The 22,998-nt window shown below is 41.5% G+C and overlaps 1 protein-coding gene across 1 annotated transcript in view; it reads left to right on the plus strand.

Annotated features, from left to right (window-relative positions):
* Positions 1-336: 336 nt before the first annotated feature.
* The window catches only part of mkxa (mohawk homeobox a), a 28,513-nt gene continuing 5,851 nt past the window's right edge, over positions 337-22,998 (plus strand). The window contains 8 exon segments of the mRNA XM_082545480.1: positions 337-690; positions 692-842; positions 2,005-2,043; positions 2,046-2,086; positions 2,092-2,273; positions 4,426-4,585; positions 7,259-7,412; positions 11,173-11,556. Of these exon segments, the coding sequence (XP_082401606.1) occupies positions 619-690; positions 692-842; positions 2,005-2,043; positions 2,046-2,086; positions 2,092-2,273; positions 4,426-4,585; positions 7,259-7,412; positions 11,173-11,556 (1,183 nt within the window). The 5' untranslated portion in view covers positions 337-618.

Raw genomic sequence — 22,998 nt, forward strand, 5'->3', positions numbered from 1 at the left:
CCATAGACATACAAATAACACAATTTAAGTTTGATGAGTTTAACTGCAAAGCAGATAATGCTATTAGAAATTGAAATGAAGTAGAAAAACTTACTTTTTGGCATACAAATTACTTTTTTTCGTGTTAAATTGTCTGTGTTTGACAAAATGTGCTGATTTTTCACATGTGATAGCAGAGCTGAATTGGGCATGCACAAGATGAGTCACATCATTTGAAACTTAGCCCTGATTGGAGAAATTGGAAGTGTTACAACTGACCCACGTTACAACTATCCCCGGTCTCCCCTAGTGCTTTTTCGCGCTGCTTTCACAGTTTTTGCGCTTATTTTCTGGAAAAGACTGAAGAGAATCTGTACTCAGGTCTACTAATTTATCATTCTAATTACTCCGGCTTCATTAATGACTATTTATAATATTGCTTTGCAGTATTATGTTCCAAACAGAAGGACTAAATACCAGCCAAAGGGGGTTTTCACAAGCTGACAACTCAGAGTAACATTTCAGACTCCACCGTGGATTCGTGATTTAGACAGCCTACTTTTTGCAGCGTGATGCCTCCCCTCCCTCTCCTCCCCTCTGCTGGCCCCGGCCCCAGAACAGGCGTAAGCCATCAACAGTATGTTCGCAGTCTCAGGCTGTGTACTAGGAAACATGAGCAGGGTGAAATATTCAGAGTCCCGGGCAGCGCGGCGCAGGCCACTCGATAAAGCGGAGGAGGAGACGGCGGTCCGTGCGGTTTGAGCTCAGGATCTCAGGAGGGGAACATGTGAGCAGGGAATGGGTGACTGGAAACAGGATTATTGCTCTACACAGCAGAGAGACGCAGGAGGGACCCGGGACAGGTAACTGCACTCACAGTGATTTACTGCAGCAGGAATGGAGCCGCGTTACTGAGACTCAGGACAGGGATGATGTAGAGGACAAACACGTATACAACTTTGAATGAACTGGACCGAGTTTGCATGGCTCTTTATTCTCACTTGTAACCCCATATAGAAAGCTAAATACAATAAACGTGACACAGGTTGTAACTTAAATATTACTAGTAATACTACTAGTAGTAGTAATATCGCTTTGTGTTTTATTTCAGTGCTGTTGCTGCGCAGAATTTGCGCCAGGTTAATGATGAAAGCTCAAAGGTGCTTCTCTTGTCAGGACACATTCAGTATTCGACTAGAAGTTACAAATTGAGGGTGAAAGGAGGAAAAAATAAAAATGTCACATTTTTGTGAAGGCTGTAGGTTTGTTTGTATTAGATTTAAAAAGGGAGGAGGAGTGGAAGCACCAAACAAAATAAACCATTCACGAGTTCTTGACGCGCGACCACAGAGCAGAGGACGATACTTGGAGGTGAATTCCACTTGAACACATTTTACAAACTCAAATTTAGTGTTTACCGTTCAAATCTTGCAGTACCACTCCCCTGCTGTCTCCTGCAAATAAAGTGGAAGTGCATTAAATTGAAGAGAGTGGAATTTTGTCACGTAGAAAAATCAGATAAAGAGTTAGTAAGTTTATTGCAGCGCTGCATTAACGAGTCACATAACATTTATTTACTTGTCTCATAACTGATCTGCTGTCTGCACGCATTATTCACAGTTTTATTTATGTCAATTTCCTCACGCATACCTTTGCACATCAATGGATATTTGTGCATAATGAGTCTGCACAAGTGCTTCTGTTGTTTTGTTTGTAAAGCAGCTGATGCATCAAAGCTTCGCTGTTAGGTACGATCTGCTTTAATCAGATTGATCAGCTTTTTAAATGAAGTGTAAATAAATGAGCGAGCACATTTAATAAGGTTTGGAATTTCAATTTGTCAGAGAAATTTTTAAAGTGTGTTTTAAAGTACTGGCATTATTAAGTGGTTTTTTGTTTTTTTGTTTTTTTGTGATCCTTGTGGCCAAAGGTCAAGTTGTAATAGTTTCCCTGGCGAATTTACTTGTCATCCTCCGAGGTATTTCTGAGCACGCTTTGTGTAAAATATGTACACTTGTTCCACAGAAGAGACACTGGGACACTGTGACAACTCCGTGGATTTCCTTCCCTCCTGATATTTTACGCGTCAGAGAAAAACGGTGGATTGTCTGACCAAAGATGAACACCATCGTCTTTAACAAGTTGAGCAGCCAGGTTCTGTTTGAGGAGAAAGCGAAGGAGGTGGAAATGAGCAGCAGAAATTATCTAGAAGTGATCGACGGACAGCATCCAGACCTCCTCTCCAGCAACCAGACCATCAGAGACAACCAGGCGATCAGACACCGGCGGAGCGGGTATGTGGAGCGTTCTGTTATGGTTAACGCTGCTGGTCAGCATGTGCGGAGTTGGATTAACTGGAGTTCCCCTCCGGGGTGTTACTAATGAGGAGTGCCTCTATTTCACGGTTATTTCTCCCAGCACGAGCTAACAGAACGAGAGAGAGGGAACAACAATGCTGGTTTTGTTATCAGAGCGCTGTGGTTATCGCTCCAGTTTGTGCGCAGAATTAAAGACAGCAGACCAAACACCCAAGCCAGACTTTTGGGTTCAGATCCTGTTAAAATAAATATTTAATCCATGTGTGTGCACGAGCCTCACTGAGTTGTAATACAGATGCATTTATTAACATTTGGATTTGATAAAGTACCAGCAGCAGTGCGTAATTGCGCATTTATGCACAAACATTTGAAACTTACGCCGGCCTCAATAAGCCACAATTTTGGTCGTTTATAGGTCCCAACATTATGCTCTAGATCTCCGCACTGAAAGAAAAAATAATAATAATTAGTAATAATAATAATAAAAAAGTCTAGCTTTTTTTCATGTGGATTTAATGCACCAGGATTCTAGGGCTCAGGGAATTTATATTTCCCAATCTGGCCTTTATTTTGGTGCTGATGTTCACAGCTAATCTTAGAGTTAATAAGTAGGTCAGCCTTGTTCAGTAGCGGAGGTCTCCATCTGTTTTCAATAAATAAATTCACCCTTGAGCTCTCTGTGTGGTCTAGTCAATCATGTAAGCGGCCATTGATTTTTTTAAACTATATATTTTCTACAATAGGAAGCAGGTGTAGGTGAAGATATGTCCTGATATGTCCATGTTTTTTAGTTTATATCACAGCAACCTGGGGCAAAGCAGGTATGTTAAGGAGCCTTGTGAAGAAGAAACCCTCAGTAATATTAAAAGAATTCTGTGTGAACTTATGTGAGTTGTAGGTGTTTTTTCAGGGGATGGATAAGGCTAACAAAGTACATTAAATTTTTAAACAGAGTGCGTGTGTGAGAGAGTGTGCTTAAAGCCAAAGTTCAGAACATGGAATGAAATATCCTTTAAGATGTTCATAGCGATCTGCATTACAAGGAAAATATTTGTAGAACATGAACCTCGGGTAGACTTTGAGGTTAGACTAAAGTATGTTACATCTACAGTGAGAGCAGCTTTTTGGTGAGATAAAAGGAGAAATGCAGCACAGCACCATACTGACATCTACAGGTTCATAAGACCTGGAGCTACAGGTGAGACTGAGTCCTTTACAGCTCAGGAAAAGCAGACTCAAAGAAAGACTTTCTAATATATATTTAAGAGCTCATAGAAAATTCATATATTGTCATTTTTCATCTTGTGTAATTTCACTGTAGTGATCTTTTATGAGTTGCTGTTGTAGCTGTACTCACCACTGAGTTGCTGAATTGGGATTTGAGAAAATATATTTGCGATCTTCCAGGCCACAGAGTATATTCCCTACTTTGATTTTCTGTAAGTGAAAACCAGAAGTATAATTTCAGCTTTTTGTCCGTCCCTTGTGTGATGGTTTGGCTCAAGCCGTGGCCTCTGTTACATTGTTCTTGATCCACTTTTGCTGGGTGTGAAAAGTTAATCTGGCAAATCTTTGTGCCTGAGTAGAATGTTTTTGTTTGTTTCATGTGTTGGCGGCTTGTGGGACACGCAATGAAAAATAAACTGCAAGTGGCTATTCTCTTTCTCCCCCTCACTGACTCAGTCTCTCGTTCTTTTTCTCCATCTCTACATCCCTTTAACATCTCTCGGCTTAATTGCAGTGCTTTTGGTGAGAAAATTGCACACTCTGTAGAGTTTTCACTTTATGTGTCATGACTAACAAAGTCAGGCAACTTGCCGCTCCACTTAGGACTCAACTTGCTGCTCGCATAACACCGTTTGTTCATTTCAGTATACAGCACGATCCTGATTCTGTTTCATTGCTTTAAATTCAGATTTTATCACATTTTTAAAAGCAAAACAATTTGTTTACTTTTTAGTCTTTATTCAAATAAGACAAGCATTGTGTTAACTCATAAACGCACTGTGGGCACATCTCCTATCTTACTCATAGAAGGAAGATGTGTTAAAAATTAGGCATTTAAAGAAAAGATAAAAGATTCTACAAACTCAAATACCAGATACATACTCTACCCGTTTCTTCACAGGGGTCGTCCCAGTGGTGGTAAAGTCCGACACAAACGTCAGGCCCTGCAGGACATGGCGCGGCCGCTCAAGCAGTGGCTCTACAAGCACAGGGACAATCCCTACCCCACCAAGACAGAGAAAATCCTCCTGGCACTCGGCTCCCAAATGACGCTGGTTCAGGTGAGACCACTTTCTGGTAATCCTTCAAACTTCCAGGTCAGGTGACAAAGAAATTGACGGTGAATACAGAGCATTAGAGTTATGTTTAACAGTTAAGGTTGATGTCTGTTGTTGAGAGCATTGAAAAGCTGTATTTTCATTTGCACTTGAAGTAAGTGGAACATGCGTTTCATCTTGAGTACTGTGCACCTATGCAGCAGCACTGAATATTGTTGTTTCTTCACACTATTGTAAAAACACTTTGCCGATGACTGCTTTAGATTTACATTATTTTATAGGTCAGTTGTGAAAAACATAGACGCATTTATATATTTTCATTCCTTTATTTCTCAAGAAAGCCTCACATTTTTCTTTAGCTTCAAACCAACAAAGATTATACAGTAGTTACATTGTAATTATCAGTTCAGTTTTTCACAAACTTCACTTAGTTGCAAATAGAATTTTATGTCATGTAACTTTTTTGACTTTACAAGAAAGGCAATTAATTGAAATTAATTTGAAGCATTACTCTGGTTTTTTTTTTTAATAAGAATTCTGGAAAAATGGTGAAATCAGTCTTTTTTATTATTATTATTTCTGCGTAACACGGATGTATTTTTATGCTGCATTTTCTTTTGACAACACTTCATTGGGACTTCACGCGGGACCTCGAAGTGATCCCAACCCAGAGTTTGGGATCCTCTGATCTGCAGTAATGCAGTTAGAAATGCAGATTTCATATACGCTTTAAGCTTTATTGCACCCTCTGCTGATGATGCCAGAGTACAGTGGACGGCTTGACTTTAGCGACTGACCGCTGAGAGGAAAACCCAGTGGAGAATATGAGTGTGTTTGGTGTCTGGCACGTGCAGCTGTGTATGTACAGTATCATCTGGCTGACAAGGTCACTGATACAGCCTCAGAAAGTCTGCGGCGGCTTTTTTGGGCTGCCGGCCACGGTGCTTAATCTGGTTCTCATTTTGGGGGCCTGATGGAGCTGTTTGTTTTGGTGAGGGCGAGTAGAGTGCAGAGGAATGCTTTGTGTTGGACACAGGGGTGCTGTGCCGCTCACACACACTACCACACAACCTCACACACACGCATGCATGCGTTTAAGCTGACACTCAAATACCAGCAGCAGCGTCAAAGGTCAGTGGAATATTTCATGATGGTGAGTGTAGGTATGCAAGTTATAATTGCATTTTCCAGCATGAAGGAGGTATAAAAGTTTTATTAATTCATTTTTAATTGATTTTCTGTTAAGTGTGCGTTGCTGAGTCAATGTATCAGCAAATCAAATAGCTGACTGACATCAAACTGCCACAAATGCACTGCTTCTAAAATCTCAAATCAACCTGGAGACAATTTTTCTCTTATTTGTTGAACTTTTGAAAGGATATAATCTTTAATAAATGGGCATTTGGGACATAAGCCACAATTTTAAAAAGTGCTGAGACCATCTGATGATTGTATTTTCTCATTTTGTAGACTAAACTAATTTATATAGAGCCATTAAAAAGTGTTATATGATAGCACCAGCTAACTGTTGACTCACATTTCTTTGCCTGTCCATTGATTGAGGATGAGAGCTACCCCTTTCTTCCACTGTTTAGTCCAGAAATGTAGAATGCATCACTTCCTGTGCATTTTCCCTGGAAACACCCACCTGGCACCAGGTGTTTAAAACAACTAAATCTGTCATGTTTTAGCAAAACAGCCTGTTCTTTCCATGTAAATATTGTGAATCAAGTGTGCTGAAAATCCAGTCCCATCTCTCCATCACCACTGAAATCCCTCGCCGTCCCTGCATGCCGTCTCCTCTACGGTACACACGCGGCTGACAAGCCACGGCTGAGAGAGCTTGGTTTGGCGATTGGGTCCAGCCTTTTTAGGCGTCACCATCTCTGTCTCTTTTCCCTGAGCCATTCTTTCCCCGGCTCTCATAAGCAAGCTGTCTCGTGTCTCACCTCGCAAATTCACAAGATGCCGCCGTCCTCCTGGTGTGCCACGGTGCTGGGCTCGCGACAGAGGGATGTGGGATGGTCTTAGTTAACAAGAAACATGATACTGAAAGAGAGGATCGGAAAAATAAGTACTCTAGCATAAGGCCTCTGTCTCAGCCCCTTCATAAACTGCTTGAAATCTATTGAGCATGAAAAGTTTTTCTTGTATAATATCTAATAGTCTCCATTCCCAGTGAAAGGAAGAGCGCTGGATCAAGTGTCTCTTTTGAAGACACTCATCTTGAAGACAGTGTTGGAAAAAATGTCTTATTGGTGGGAGGCCGTGCGAGTCCAAAATAAGCATGGGCAATGTACGCCTCAGCTAGAACGTTAGTTAATGAAATGTTGCGTTCGCTGGCCATCCGGCGTTTGAATGGTGTTAAATGTTTCTGCATGTTACTGATACAGAAAGGATGCATGCTGCGGTGTCTCTCTGGAGCGTCTGGGTTGTTTCTTAAGTCTCGGCCTCAAAGAGCTCCTCTGCAACCCGACTCTATATCTGTCTTTTGCTTCGGTCTTGCTTGGTTTATCTGAATGAGACTGATGGCAGGCAGAGAGCAGACGTTTTCTTAGGGGATAGACTTTGTTTTGCTGGATATGGAAGAATTTGGAATCCAAACAATAACATATGTTTCTATTTGCTGTCCGTTCCCACTTCCCTCTTATTTGTCTTACTCACTCTCTCTCTTAGGTGTCCAACTGGTTCGCCAATGCCAGGAGGCGACTGAAGAACACAGTGAGGCAGCCAGACCTGAGCTGGGCGCTCAGGATCAAGCTGTACAACAAATATGTTCAGGGGAATGCAGAGAGGCTGAGCGTTAGCAGCGATGACAGCTGCTCAGAAGGTACGGTTTCTGAATCGTCAGCCATCCCATTTGAGCAACGCTGAACCAGGTTTACTGGGATGGGGGAGTGGTCGTCCTTTGACTAATTTCACCTCAAAGGAAGGATTATTAGCCAGCAATGTCAACACTCAATTTCCCCAATCCAATCCAACTTTATTTATAAAGCACTTTAAATAGCCAGCACAGGACCATAGATAGATGTATAGTAAGTAAGTTAAGAACAATAGAATAAAACAAAAATAAAACACATAATACATAAAAATTAAATTAAAACAGACCTATATATATATATATTAAAAAAAAACAGCATAAAACAACATAGAATCAACTAATAAAAATAAACTAAAAACCAACATGAAGAGACGGGTTTTCAGAGGTGATTTAAAAACAAGCAGAGAAGAGTCTAATCTCTAAAGGCAGAGCGTTCCACACTTTTGGAGCTACTACAGCAAAAACACGATCTCCTCTAAGTTTACACTCAGTCCTAGGTGCATTCAGAAACAGCTGATCAGCTGACCTGAGAGAGCGGGTGGGTGTATAAAGGCTGTAACAGCTCAGAGAGATAAGATGGGGCTAGACCATGGAGGGCTTTGAAAGCAAATAAAAGAATTTTAAAATGAATCCTCAAAGGAATGGGCAGCCAGTGAAGTGAAGCTAAAATAGTGCTCACACTTTTGAGTGCGACGAGCTGCAGCATTTTGCACCCTCTGTAGATGAGTCATTGATGAAGCACTGACCCCTATATAAAGAGCATTACAGTAATCCAGCCGGGTGTAAACAAAGGCATGGATAACTAACAACCCTTTACTTACTAGCATGTTTAATTTTGATCTACAATATGATTAATTAGTTTTATTCACACAGTTATAATTAAAAGGGTGCCCTGTTTAACTTCGTTCACATGAACTGTAAAAACATATTTATATTGTCTTCTCTCCCAGGAAGCTGGCATAGATACAGTGCACGTGCTGTATATTAGTCACTTGTGACTCATTCGTATTTATGGAAGTTTTCCATCACATATAACTTTACATAGAACACATATAAGATCATTGTGTCCCATCAAATTTGTGTTGTTCCGACTGAGAGATGACATATCTATCAATCTATCTATAGATAGATAGATATTTTTTAATGTTTTTTTCTTTCTTTCAGTGAAACAGAAACAAGATTTTTCGGTGTCCATAGTATCAAAAATTTGTTTTTACTTTATATCTTTAAAAAAAGAACTGCCCGAAATGATCATTAGAAGCATGCACTAATCAGACTTGTACCATGTGCACCCATGCACAGCACACAGAGCAGATTAATTCTTTTTCCATTCACCAAAGCATATTATCCATTTTCATTGGCACCAGTTAATCTAACAGAATTTTAATAATGATGATATTTGAAAGGCCACTCCTTCTCTGTGTGTATGAGCAGCGTTGTTCTGATTTGGTGTTTGACCCTTTGCCTGCTCTTTCGCTCTTATTCTGCAGCTCTCTGTCTCTCGCTGAGAGCATATCCTTGAATGCTGAATGTTAGAATAATTCAATAATGTGCATTAAAGAACAGTGGAAAACGTGTGCTGCTCAGTCAGTTTGATGGAAGATCACTTCTGAGATATCACATAATAATGGCTCTCTTATATAAACTGGTCACATGCTGCGAACCTGATGCACTCTGTACCGACTGACCTGCGAACTTACATCATAGTTGTTGTACCCCCAAAATTTTAAATGTAGTGTCACGGAGTGAACCGGCGCCAAAGGCCAGTCCACCTCCTTCTGAGTTCCTCCTAAAGTGGCCCGACGCTCTGCAGAAACAGTGTTCTGGGCTGGATATAAATGGTGATCCAGCTGAGAGACGCCGAGGCCGATGGGCTGCGACACGCTGTCATTAGGACACCCTGCTGAGCCAACCTCTGCCTCCTAGTCTGCAATTGCAAATGAGCGGCTCCCTGTCAGCGTAGTGTATTTACTGCAAACACATGTTGATCCTCAGAGGGGAGAGACTGCCTTTTTGTACTCCATGACAGCACAGAAAACATGGGTAGGAAACATAAAAAAAAATACAACTTATATCCCCGAGCAGTGAAAGAATAGAGAGAAAGGACGAGCGCTGTGGTGTCAGTGATCTCTAATTAGATTTTTGAGGAGCAGAAGCCGTGTGCGGCTCACAGAAGAATGTGTGCATGGTGTTTGCATTGTGTCTGCCACAGGCCACTGTACCACCGGAGGCTCTGTATATCTCCCTGACTCTTCTCCCTGTCATATTATGGTTATGAAGCTATCCGCAGCCTGCTTCCACTTCTGACCCACGCACTAAAAGGCCCTCTATTATGTTTTTAAGCCTATGCTTTTGTTCCAGAGTCTATTTATGGGGCCAGATCTAACCCCACTGACCCGGAGTGCATTCCTCTTACTGTCTGAAATGGTCCAGCTTGTTTTGGAGTTGAAGTGCAGAGAAAATGTTGTTTTCTGTTTTGTGAACTGGAGTGTCATGGAGGTGCGAAAAGGGGCCTGTTTTCTTTAAAATACTGCAAGGATTTGATGTGAAAAGATTTATTTTATTGTCTGAGTGACAACAGGAAAAATGCTGAATATCTGATGGCGCATAGGAAGGAGAGCAAATACTCTCCATCCATGTGTTTCTGATATGTGGGAGCTATAATTTTAATTTGGCTCCGGCTGAATCAAATGTCCAACCTGTCCAAATTACAAAATTATGGTCTTGGCAGAGACGGTATCTAGAGCGAACTTCTCCCTAATTTCCCTTCTGCCAGAGGATATCTGGTTCTTCTGTGCAGTGTTTTATCTTCCTACCCCCCCACCTTTTCATCAGGTTTGGACCTGTGCTTTAATTCAGTGTCTCCAGTTGCAAAGCAGCACCCTGGAAATTATTTATTTCTGCAGGGGAACTTAGGGGCAGCTTGCTTTTGATGGAGAGGAAATTGACTACCATCCGTTATGATTCAGTAATGCTTCTTAAGTCTCGGCTGTGCTTCCCGCTCTTGAAGGAGAGCCAACGGGAGGGCAGGAGTGCCAGGTTCAAATCTCCCTGCCTCGTATTTGGATTCAAGTTCAGCTCAAAATAACCAGCACCCGAGTCAGATGGGACGCGCAGAACTTGGAAAATTATTTTAACTCTAGAAATACAATATTTGCTGAAGAAAATGTGCGTGATTGTTATATACACTTGTGCTAACTGGAGCTCCAGCCGCAATTCCTGTTTAAACTCCCCTTAATGCATTGACTGAGTTCCATGTGCAGTAGTAGAGATCGGAATCTTTAAAACATTTTATGCATTTTGGGCATTTAGCACTGATTAAGTACAGTGTTTAGCTTGTGAACTACATATGTGGTAACTGTGGGTTTATGTGCAGTCAGTGACTGCGACAGTATTGTTTGCACACAATGACAGAAACCTGAAAGCAAATGAAACACAACAAATACAAATCCATATCATCCAATATAACATTTCCATTAAGGAACAGTGTCCAACTTCTATAGCTCATGTTTAGAAAATTAAAAAAAAAAATCTTAATTTTTTGAAATCTCTTAATAAATATATAAACGTGTAACATGAACTTGAAAAGGTTTGTGTGATTCACAGTTCTAATCTTACCCCCTCCTCCTTAATTCAAGTCTTTTGATCGGCTGATCCTCTCAAACGCAAATTCTGAACAGCAGTTGAGTGCAGCGTCTGCTGACAGCTGTGAAAGTGTAAGAATATATTTCTGCAGTCCATCTAAATGAGTATTCTTATCCTGGCACAGATGGGGACAACCCTCAGAGGACACAGAGTAGCCCCGAGGAGCTCAACAAGCCCATGTACCAGAGTGTGATCAAGAAGGAGGGCTCCTCCATGGTGGGGATGGCCATGGGCATGGGCATGGGCATGAGCATGGGTATGGGCGCGGGGCTGCGTTCGGCCGCCGAAGCCGCCTCACTGGCAGAGGACTACGTGTCTCCACCCAAGTACAAGAGCAGCCTGCTGCACCGTTACCTGAATGACTCGCTGCGCCACGTCATGGTGGCCAACGCCGTCATGGACGCTCGAAAGAGAAACCACTCCGGCTCTTTCAGCTCCAACGAGTATGACGATGAGCTGCTCTCGCCGTCCTCCTCTGAGGCTGAGGCGAACTTTGTTTATCGGGCTGGTAAGAAGCCACATTTCTTGCATTCTTTCCCTTTAAGAGTCTCCTTCACACACACACGCCATCCTTCACTTTTGTTCTTTTTCTGTCCCCTCCATCTGCACATTTTGTTTTAATTCCTGCAGCTGGTCCATCTTTTTTTCCCAGCTGTCTGTCTCTCTGCTTGCCTCCCTGCTTGTGTCGATAGTATATGACGCTTTATCTGGGTTGCCAGAGCACACCCTTTAACTGTCTTTTCACATGACGTTTGACTTGCTCAATGAGATTCTTGTGACCACTGAGACCTAGTTAGCAGAGCTTGAGTGTTAAGAAGAGTTTGATTAAATTATAGCAATATCCAGCGTGTGTCCAGCACCCTAACACAAACTCGTATACACATTTGTGAACCCATGTGCATAAATGTGTCTTTCACCCACCCACAGGCAGCTCTTCTGACCTAAATGCCAGACACAACAGGGCCATGTGCATCATGCTTACATTCACACTACTGTTTGGGATGCCTTTGATTGTGACACAAAGTCCTGCTGACAGAGCAGGGCAAACAGCCTCTGTGTGTGTCTTTAAGCATAAACTTGTTTTTTTTAACTAAAAAAGGATTTTTTTTTTCATCTCTGACGTACAAAAATCTGCAGTTTCCACCAAAACCAACATCATCCTAAAAGGTCAGCTCTATTTTACATCACTTCCACTGCTGCTAATGTCTTTACAGTCAGTAGAGTTGGAGGGATCATTTTCCTCCCTCTAGAAGAAGACACTTGCTTCCGTTCATTTTCTACAGAATGAAAACACTTTCATATCAAAACAGAGGATAGATTTTGTTTTTCTATGCCTATTTTAGTATTTTGATATTTTCCACTCTGCTGCTGTGTTTTAGTAGAAATGTCATGGAATGGAATTCCCCACAAGGAAATGATCCTTAAAAAATGTTTCCTAACTTTTACATGTTTTTATCTAGGGCATTGCTTTTTTTCATTTCAAGCTAGAGTTAACTTTATCAGTTTTATCTTTTTAACAAATTAATAGAAATAAAAGCAGCATGGTAAAATATTACATAGGGACTTAGTGGAGTCACTAATCTTTTATGAGGACCTTAAAAGAAGTGTGTGTATTATTGTTTTGAATTAAAATAAAAATTCCAAGTTTTCATTGTCGGTTCTTAGAAATGAGTTCCTTTAAGTCTCGGTCTTCTGACTTGAAGAGAGTCGAATCAATTAACTGTTCTCTGAAGTTATTAAATTCTGTTTCTAAAAAAGCCCTATTAGCATGTTTTGTTGTTTTAGGAAAGCATACCCGTAGTTGTTTTTGCACATTACATTACAGTAATGAGTCACCCTGAAATAATTACCCCAGTTGACTGCAGTTAGCTTGTTTTTAAGTCTGCCGGGGGAAAGCTGTGCTTTTTAACCCGAATAAGATAAAATGTCTCATAGCGATATCATTGACGCCGATGTTCTTCTAACCGTGAAGTCACTGTCAGCCCGAAGCAAATCACAAAAGCTTTGTAGCCTACAGAGGCTTTCACGGCGCTTCAGCTCACAGCTCGTCTGTGGCGAGAACAATCAGAGGTCTTCCTCAGCTGAGAACACTGGGCCATTTGTTCAAGCAGACTTCATAACCAATAGTAACGTTTTCACTTTCTGCAGAGCATGGACAGGACCTGGAGGGCCTGGATCTGAAGGTGTAGGTGGTGGAGTAATGGAGAGCATGTGTGTGTGTGTGTGTGTGTGTGTGAGTGAGAGGGGGGGGGACAAACGTGGACAAATGTGTTTCCTATTATCTGAGCATGAAGGAGCGTGTGGGGGTTGGTTTGTATGAAACGCAACAACGACTGCAACGGGTACAATTGCCTTTATCAAAAAAAAGAAGAACTTCAAACCCCTTGACCTGAACGAACATCAGGCTTTTTTCACAGTGAAGCACCTGTTGAGACTTACAGATGGAGAAAGAAAGAAAGAGACGGATAGACCAAGTGAGACTTATAACTCCTTTCTACCAGATTTTAATAAGAGAACTCCCCTCCCCCCAAAAAAGGATTAATTCATCTGGCTGACCTGCTGTTTTTGATAGAGGCTAACTATTTTATCTCTATAGCTGATATAACTTCTTGGCTTTGAGGTGTCCCTCTTGGATTTCTCGGGCTTTGGCACCATTACAGAAGTGTTACTCTCTTACATGCAAGAGAAGCTTTCAAATCCGCACATGGAAAGTTCTCAGAGGCGGCGTTGACTCATGGGATCGAACACCTGCCGGGGGCTCTCCGATCTGATCGACCTGCTCAAAGAAACGAAACAAAAGAAAAAAGTCGAGAAGATGAAATTTTAATACCGCATCTGATTCCCCCGACAGAGCAGAGAGAGAAATCACTTTAAGCTCGGGCTTGCGTCACTTCCTCTGCAACTTTTGAATATTTTTTTTCCTCCTGTGGGCTCCGCTTCCCAGATACTTGTGCAGTGAACACATTCCTCTTTTGCAAATAGTTTTATTGTGTTTTTATAATAAGAGAAAAATGTTTCCCCGAGTACCTGATTTCACATAAATCTGTGCTTACATCAGAAACGCAGAGAAAAAAGAAGACAGAATAAATCAACTTTAAGCTCTCTGAATGTTCCCCTGCTTTCTTTCTGACAGTGACAAAACGTCTGACATTTTCACTCAGCAGGGAGAAACAGAATTTAAACGTAGAAAAACAACAGCTTAAACACAAAACGATGTCTCTCGGTGCATTCTTTTGCCGAATTCCAGCTTGTGAACAACCACTTGCGATTGGTCAAAGCAAAAGTGGCGTGCCTGGCAACCATTGTGCCATTGGCTAAAAGTCCGTTAATAGGCCAGTTGGTTGTTGTGGCCTGAGCCCCTGTGACTACAGAGGGCAGTCAGACGTGGTAGGAGATGGTGAGTGTAGATTTACCCCAGTGGAAAACTAAACTTCTGCCAGCTTGAAAGGACTCACATACAATTCACAGGCCTCATACAAGCATAGGCACACACACATCCAGTACAAACACACACATGCACACTGCAGTCCAAAGCCTGTGGGGAATTTCATTGAACACAAGGAGCAATAGAATTCCATCACACACGCCAGGGGTTTCATGCCAAATTACCCTTTAATGGGATATTAAATGGCAGGAATCTGGCCGAGTGTTTTTCTTGTTGCTCGGTACCAGATTTCGCCCCGTCTGATATCATATAGATCATTATACGCCAAATAACTCCCAACGTTTCTGCGGGTGGAGACTGAGAGATCTTGGTCAGACGTTTTACATGAGATTGACAGTAGTGCATTTTCTCAGGTTCTACCCTTTATGGACATTGGTTACAGCTGAGTACAGTAGCCTGATGGTGAATGTAGAGTTCTTGCCAGTGCATCTATTGATGTGGGAAAGCCCCAATAACTGCAACCTAGTCAGCGGCCAACAGCAAGTTCCCAGTAATGAGATTTTTATTTGCCTCTTTAAAGTCATGCCTCTATTAGGTTGAGATACTGTTAATAGCTGTTATCACCATCCTAAAACAGAATAAAAATGGCAGCATGTAGGTGTTAGCATGCTAACATTTGCTCATACACAGATTTTGTGAAGACACTGCATTTCGATGATTTTAGAAACGTTTTGATGTCATTTCTGCACTAAATGCAAAGTGAGAGGACCACAAAATCATTCATTTTGTAGTTGCCATAATTGTACCCATGAAGTATCGTGAAACTCCCCCAAAAGTTGTTGAGATATTGCAGCCTGGACCAAAGTACTTGTGCAACCGCACAAAATTAGAGAAAAAAGCCTTTTAGAAATCATCAGTTTTTTCTTTCTTTTCAGCTGAGGCCGATTGGTCAAAAGCACTGAACTAAGTTAAAAAGTCAACCGTAGAACACTTTCCCCTTTTGCTGCCAGTGAATTCCTGGAACCTGTCCCATACGTTTTCACCAAAAAAAAGAAAGTGGCACAGTAAAGTTGTTGGGCTTAAAGTTGCAACCAGTGATAACATGTATGGGAGAGGTTACTACAATAAACTCAACAATGATTCTCAGAGAATTCTGTTGGCCATAAAAAATACCCAGACCAAGGCTACGTCATGTTTGGTACTCAAACCTGTCCACATGTGGTCTGCTTATCAACAGGTGCCAAGGTAGAAATGATTCTTCACTCTTGCTCAAGATGACGTGATAATTTTGAGTAAAATACAACTGAAATCTATAAAATCAAAGGTTTATTTACTCAAAGAATTAATATTTAAGAAAAAAGCACTCAGTACAAACTGAATGTATACAAGTCATTTGAACAGGTTCCTTTAGATTTAACATCTTGTGTTGTAATTATGTAACAAAATTACACTGAAAATTTACATGCAATCAACTTTTTTGGACGAATAAAGTTTTTTTAAGGGTACTGCCATTTGAACTGGCTTGGCATGAGCCCCGGCAATATGCTTGCGAGAAAGAGGTAAAAGTTATTCTTCCTGAGGGGAACGTGAATATCTAGCAGCTAAAAGTGAAATATTTGTGTCGAAACCTGCCAAAATCGTGTAATTATTTATTTTTGTCACTTCCACTTGATACTTCCACTATTTATTGCATTTCCCATCAATAAGTCTATGAATTAGAGGATTTCTTCCACCGAGAGAAACAAACTGGCCCATTATTTATCACATTCAACTGACTTAAATCTAAAACTGGTGGTTTTTAACACGTAGGATTCTTAGAAACCTGTTCAATGAAAACAGCAGTGCTTGACAGGAGCCGCTGAGGTCCTAAGGGCCTTTCAAATTAGGCTGGAGCAAGTGCCAGACAGTTATTGAATCCTGGAGAGTTTCGTAGCACTTAAGGAGCTGTCGACTTGTCCAGGAAGAAGTCGTCTCATTGTGGAAAAAAACACCCAGAGTGTTTGGATTCCTTGTCGTGAGGTGGAAGGGTAGAGAGATGTGATGGTCACTGCCGATAAAAAGAGATTTCTATCATGATTGTTTTCATATTTTCGACTAACAAGATATACTTAACTGGATTTCCCTTACTCTCTCTTGTTTCCACTCCAAAGAAAAAAACCCGACTGGGATGATTTTTGTAGCAGTGTTGTTCAGGGATGCCGGCTGTTATGACTGATTTAAGGCTCTAATGTCTTTCTTGCTTGGGCGGCAGGGTAATTTACTGTAAGCCACAGAGTAACAGGAAAGACAGCGCTCGATACAGGGACACTTGATGACAATAAGCCACTCCTGGCGAGTGATGGATGAAGACTCGTTGTCTCAGGAATTCAAAGATGTGGATAGACTGGCTACAATTTGCTCTTTCCACAATTTCATAGGAAAGAAGAAAGGGAAGACAGAAAGAGGAGGAGGTTGGAGATGTTGTTCCAAGGCGGCAGCTTTTGCCAAGACTGACTGGGTTCAGGTTGGGCTTTAGAAATCAATTTGGACAGCATGAGAGGGAGGAGAGGGAGGCGCTTGGTCCATCCAGATCAAGAGTTGAGTTTCCCCAGAAGTGGCCCGTTGGGAGAGAAAAGACAGCGTGGTGGCAGTGACTAAGACACACAGAGAGTGTGGTTGGAAGAAGTGAGTGTGTGCATGTGTGTGCATTCTTGTTTTTTTCTCAAAAAGATAGGAAGATGAGGGGAAAAACTGGGGACATCTGGTTGGCCCTTACTTTGTGATGGGGTTGTTTCGCACAGGACTGGGACTTGGGGATTGGGTGAGACTACTAACAATTAAACTGAGGTGTAGGAAAAGTTCATCCAAATTACAAAAGTGATCTATATATTTTTGTACTTACCCCTTGCGGTGTCTGGTCATGCAGATTGTTAATAACCATAACAAACGCCTCTGAAAAGTCTTCCAACTCATTTGGGAGATGGTTGGAATTTTATTTGTCCTCCTCAGAGCATTGAAAAATTTCTTCAAAAAAAAAAAAAAAAGCAGCAGTGATTATTTCCAAAGAAGCTGTGTCCCCTGGTGCAAAGAACTCACCGCCAACTGAATTTTCTGGTAGAAAGGAGCTCCAGTAACAACTGTTGAAACCGTTTAAACCCTTTTTTAATTTAAAGACATAACAATGATGTAAAGTATGCATATTCAGACTAACTTTGGATTGAGTGAAATTATGTAAGCTTGATCTCACTTACAAGAAAAAGCAGGTTTCTTGATAGTGAAGATGATTTAAATTTTTGATGTGATAATATAGTTTGTTTCAGTGTTGCCACACAGCAGAGCCTTTGGGAATCACTGCAGTAGACAGTGGATTGAAGCCTGTATGAATAAGCATTATGAAATCAGTGTTGTTTTATGCAAAGCTATAGCTATACATCAGTGATATCTGTGTGCTCGTGAATGTTCAGGAAATTTACTATAAGCTATTAAAGTTTTATTGCCCTAATAAGAGTAATATTTGCTGCCTCCACCAAGGAGCTTGTGTGATTGGTTTTGGCTTGTCTGTTTGTTTGCAAATACTTATGTTAACATAAAAGTTACGGACAGGTTTGCAGAAATGAGATGAGGCCCAACATCGAGCTGGATCTGAATAGAGGAATTTTTGGAAGGATTACTTTTTTCATTGTGAAGATGTCATCTTCACAGACGTGTATCGAATTCAAACAAGAAAAAAAACATTCAAAACATTGCTTGAATTTACCAAGAAAATATCACAAATTAATATGGATGTCCTTCTAGATCCAGGGCCTCAGTTTATGCGTGGTACAAAATGAATTTTGAGCTTTGTTGGAAGTATGCAGGCTTGGACTGCTCTTGTTTGTATTACGTAATGATTTTCCAGCATTTTTTCCGATGAATTCGAAAGGTTTCAAGATAAAAATGCATTCGTAATGTTCAGTATAATTTGTTCTTTGAAAGCAGCTATTATCTTTCTTTATATGTTCTGTTTTTACAGTGGTGGACGGTCATATTAAACTTGGCAAACTCCAAGTAAACCCCATAAACCAATAGCTGACTTTGATAGGTCTTTGATTTGTATGACTTTCAGCCTCAATACAGTTATTTTAGGCATACAGCTCTAACTGTGAGCTAAGAGGCTCCACCCACCTTTCCACCACCCACCCTCTGTTTAAAACTTCTGTTTGGAACTCATGCCCAATCAGAGGAAAGCTGGCTTAAAGGGAGAAGAAGCTAAAATGGCTCATTTCAGACAATGGAACAAAATAAAAGCAGCACCAAGCCTTCCAATAAGGATTATTTTTGAACTGTGACTCATGTAGAGCTACTCTAGCAGAGTTCATTAATAATAAAAAAAATACTGAGCTAGAAATGGGTGTAATAGGTCCACTTTAACATAGTATATTAAGGTATATAAGTGTCCTACCGCTGCAGCTGTGTTTTTTTTCCCGTCTTGTCATGCACAGCAGAAAATAGAACTAAGAAAGGACGAGATTAGACACACATAATATGACACATAAGTGTCCTTCGGGGTGTGGCTGGTCCAACGGTGGGAACAACTAGGAGTTGGCAAAAGTTAGGCATAATCCTGGCATTAAGCTGTGGGACAGCTTCAGGCAAATGGAAAGGTGGATAAAAAAGACAGAGAGGAAGAAAAAAAACCCTCATGGTGAACCTCTCTGACTGGAAGATGGGATATTGGCTTCTGACCACTAAACAGAGGCTGGATGAGAGGCAACCAGAGAGGACAGCAGCAGACTGAGACAGTGCTCATCCTGTGGAGAAGTGTTAACAGACAAACACCAGCACAGACACTGTTTATACGCAACTGCCTAACATAGAACTTGAAGAGGGCAGAATAATAAGCCCTCACAAGCTGATAGTTTTTAAATCATCAGTACACCAAGGCTTCTAGGGACGGACACACACACACAAACACACACACACACACATAATCATTTCATCGGATTCAGAAAGCACAGCTGCCTGCCTAGTCAGAGAAACCGAGCCACGCTGCCCTGTTCCGTATAAAACACAAATTGTTTCCATTTTAAAAACCCAGCCGTGTCGAGAACAATCGTTTGCCATCGCGTTCCCACGGGATGGAGGAGAGAGGAGAGAGTTTAACGAGCGAGCCGAGGTGTGACCCAGCAAGGACGCGGAACACACATACGCAGAAATCCCCCAAGAGTGTGAGAGAGCCCTGCAACTACCACTGCAGACAATTGCAACATAATAATGCAGTGTGTGCAGCACAAACATATCATTTGGCCAGATCCCCCTGAAAAAAAGGTTATTTTTGCACACATGTAAACACTTAAAAATCTGAATAATGTTTACTTGTGGTTTTCGCTTTTCCTTCCCCCCCCGTCCTAATTTGTGTGTTTTCTGCACCACAAGCAGTTGCCGTTCATCCCCGAGGATGTCGCTGAGAAAGCTGTGATGAAAGGGTCTGCCTGAGGAGACTGGGCCCCGCTTTTTTAAATCTCTTTTGTACCTGCCGCGTCAAAGCGGTGATAAGAGGCTCATCTGTTCATCATCAGCGATGTGTCCCAGTCGAACGTGATCCTGTTTTTAATCTTTCTGCGGCCACCCATGCTCACATCTCATTCCACTTCCTAATTCCCCTTGGTTCCTCTTTTGGATGCTGTGGCAGTCCACCCACAGCCACACAGACAAGACACTTGCACACATTGCCATAACATCGTATTTACTTCTTCTTCGTCGAGACGCGCTCCTTATTTTGGCTGATTTACGGGGGCCCTGATTACTCTCTGTTTACTGGCACTCGTAAACACAATGACAACCTGGCAGCGTTTAAACATTTCAAGCACTGTTATTATTTCTCCATCTAGCAAGAAGACACAAGGCAATCCTCAATGCTAGGATCTTGGTTATCTGCCCCCAACCGCAGCCACAGCACCAGTGTGTCATCTGCCGGGCAGACATGGAAAAGGAAAAAAAAAGAAGAAAAAAGAAAGCACAGAAAAAGCAGGAGATGAACGTCGTTTTTGGGCAGCAGCTCAGTATCTGTCTGGCCATGTCAGCGCATGTATGTTGGATTTAATAGTTTAAGAGCTAATTATTCAATATTTTTGTAAGCGATGAAAGTGTTGTCAGGGCGAATGGAGAAGGCATTAAATTCACGCCATGTATGATGTCTTTGGCTAGCTGAGTGGAATTGACAGTTTGCTTCGTTGGAGCCTCAGACTTTGTTCAAACGCGGCAGAGACGGGGAAAGGAATGGCTGGGAGGGGTGATATAAAAGTAGGGTTGGCAGCGCACGAGGCAAGCTGAGTGCCAAGGCATCCCTAACTTCATTTACAGACTCTTCTTGACATTATAAAAAAGCACAGAGCATGAGAAATATAATAAAAAGAGAAATCTTAGGCTCGCACGTCGGGCTTAAAGTGGCAGAAAGAAAGAAGCTCAAAAAGGCGTCGCAGCACCTGAGGGTTTTTGGCATTTCCTTTAGCCAAGTCTTCTTGACTTGGCTAAAAGTAATTAATGCATCTTCTGATATTGATTTGACTTCACATCAGGTGAGCTCATCACAGTTCTATCCTGTAGGTCGAGCGCAGCGTTGTGATTCACCTGTGGTGATGGTAACTTCTGACTCATCCTCGGGTTTGGGTGGGCTTCAAAGAGGCTGCTTAATGACATGATGGTCCATTCCTATCCTGTGGTTGCACAGGTCAGCGGTGACCAGATTGTCCAGTCTGCAGCACCACTCTGGTTCTCATCAGGTCCTGTTAGGGGAAATCAGCTTAGCTCATTTCCTACTTTAACAGTCGAGTTTGGATTCTGTCTCTGCGTCCAGATTCACCGGCCTTCGTCCAGTGGTGGAATATTTTCTCATTCAGAGCAAAGTAAACATATTTTCCCTTCTACCCAGTGACTTTCTACACTGCCTTTATTAGTATAGCCTAATACATTTAATAATAAATAATTAACAGATCTCTCAGTTTAGCCAATTTTGAGAAGAACTTTTTAAGATTCACAGAATTTATTCATGATTTATTTCAAAACTGGCAGCCCAGACAATTGTTAGTTTAGCTTTCCATCCATACTGGTAGTCTTACATATCCAGACAAAGCACATCATTTCTGCATCATCTTTAAATGTATCTAAAGTGAACACATGTTCAGGTTTCAAATGGATTAGGCTTCTCTAAGGACTCCCTACACACAGTTGATACAATGCTCCTATGATGTACAGATTAAGCAAAAGAAGATCCAGTGTGTTACACTGGACAGGGTGATCCGAAGGGCCAGCTCTGTTCTAGGATGCCCTCTGGACCCAGTGGAGGTGGTGAGTGACAGGAGAATGGCGGCTAAGCTGTCATCCCTGTTGGACAACGTCTCCCACCCCATGCAGCAGACTGTGACAGCACTGAGCAGCTCCTTCAGTGGGAGACTGCGGCACCCACGGTGTGGGACGGAGAGATTACGCAGGTCTTTCCTCCCCACTGCTGTCAGACTCCACAACAAAGACTTTAACTGAACAAACACACACATCCACACATGTGCAATAACACTAAGTGCAATAATCTTTTCTGGCATCGTTGTATTTTTACTCAGTTGTATATAGCATTCGTATTCTATTTTTATCTTATTGTATATTTTTATTCTATTTTATTCTACTGTATATAGTATATTATTTTATTCTATTCTGTACAGTTGTGTACTGTATTTATTCTTATTGTATTCTAATTTTTGCGTCATAACTTTTGCACTGTCCACTTCCTGCTGTGACAAAACAAATTTCCCACGTGTGGGACTAATAAAGGTTATCTTATCTTATCTTAATACTTAAGCTGTAGACATGCTGGTAGAGCCAAGCTAGCTGTTTCTCCTCGCTTCTAACATTCCAAGCAAAAAGTGCTGATAGCTCTAATGCAGTCACCTCAAACTGAAGACCAAAGCCCCACCAACCTGCATGCACCTCAGCCCTTCTCTTTGCAGGGAGAAGCCTGTTAGAAGAAAGATTTAAAGGGAGTGTTGCCTTAAAGGGAGAGCACTTGTTTCAGTCAACAGGGCTGCACCAATGCATGATATAAGATGAATAAGGATTATACACCTCTGTGAATCATGCAGACCTACTCTAGCAGAGCCAGAGAATAAAAATATGGAGATTGAAATTAGCATAAAAGACCTATAAGTGTTAGAATTGTTAAACCCTCTTGCTTTAAAATTGAGCCATCTTTTCTGTTTCTAGGTAATCATTTGTTTTCAATTTCTATTCCATTCTTATTTTTAGACTCTTTATACTATCCATGGTGACGAGAAATTATTCTGGATAATACTAAGGCTAAAAGCCTGCAATATCATAAAATGCCCTTGCGTGTGTGTATGTGTGTGTGTGTGTGTGTGCTTATTTGTCTGTCGGATTCAGCCCAGCCCACGGTTTGTGCAACTCAGCTTTCCTTGTTTATTGTTGCGAGTTGCTAACAACAGCTCCAGATGGTAATGATGATAGTCAGCCACTCTCCTCTGCAGCCATCTTAACAGGTGGAACCTCATAACCTCAATAATTTGTCAGCCCCTGCTTGTTTCCCTCGTTTTCACCAAG

The sequence above is a fragment of the Aulonocara stuartgranti genome (genome assembly GCF_965226115.1).
Source record: "Aulonocara stuartgranti genome assembly, chromosome: 9".
Taxonomy (NCBI): Eukaryota; Metazoa; Chordata; class Actinopteri; order Cichliformes; family Cichlidae; genus Aulonocara; species Aulonocara stuartgranti.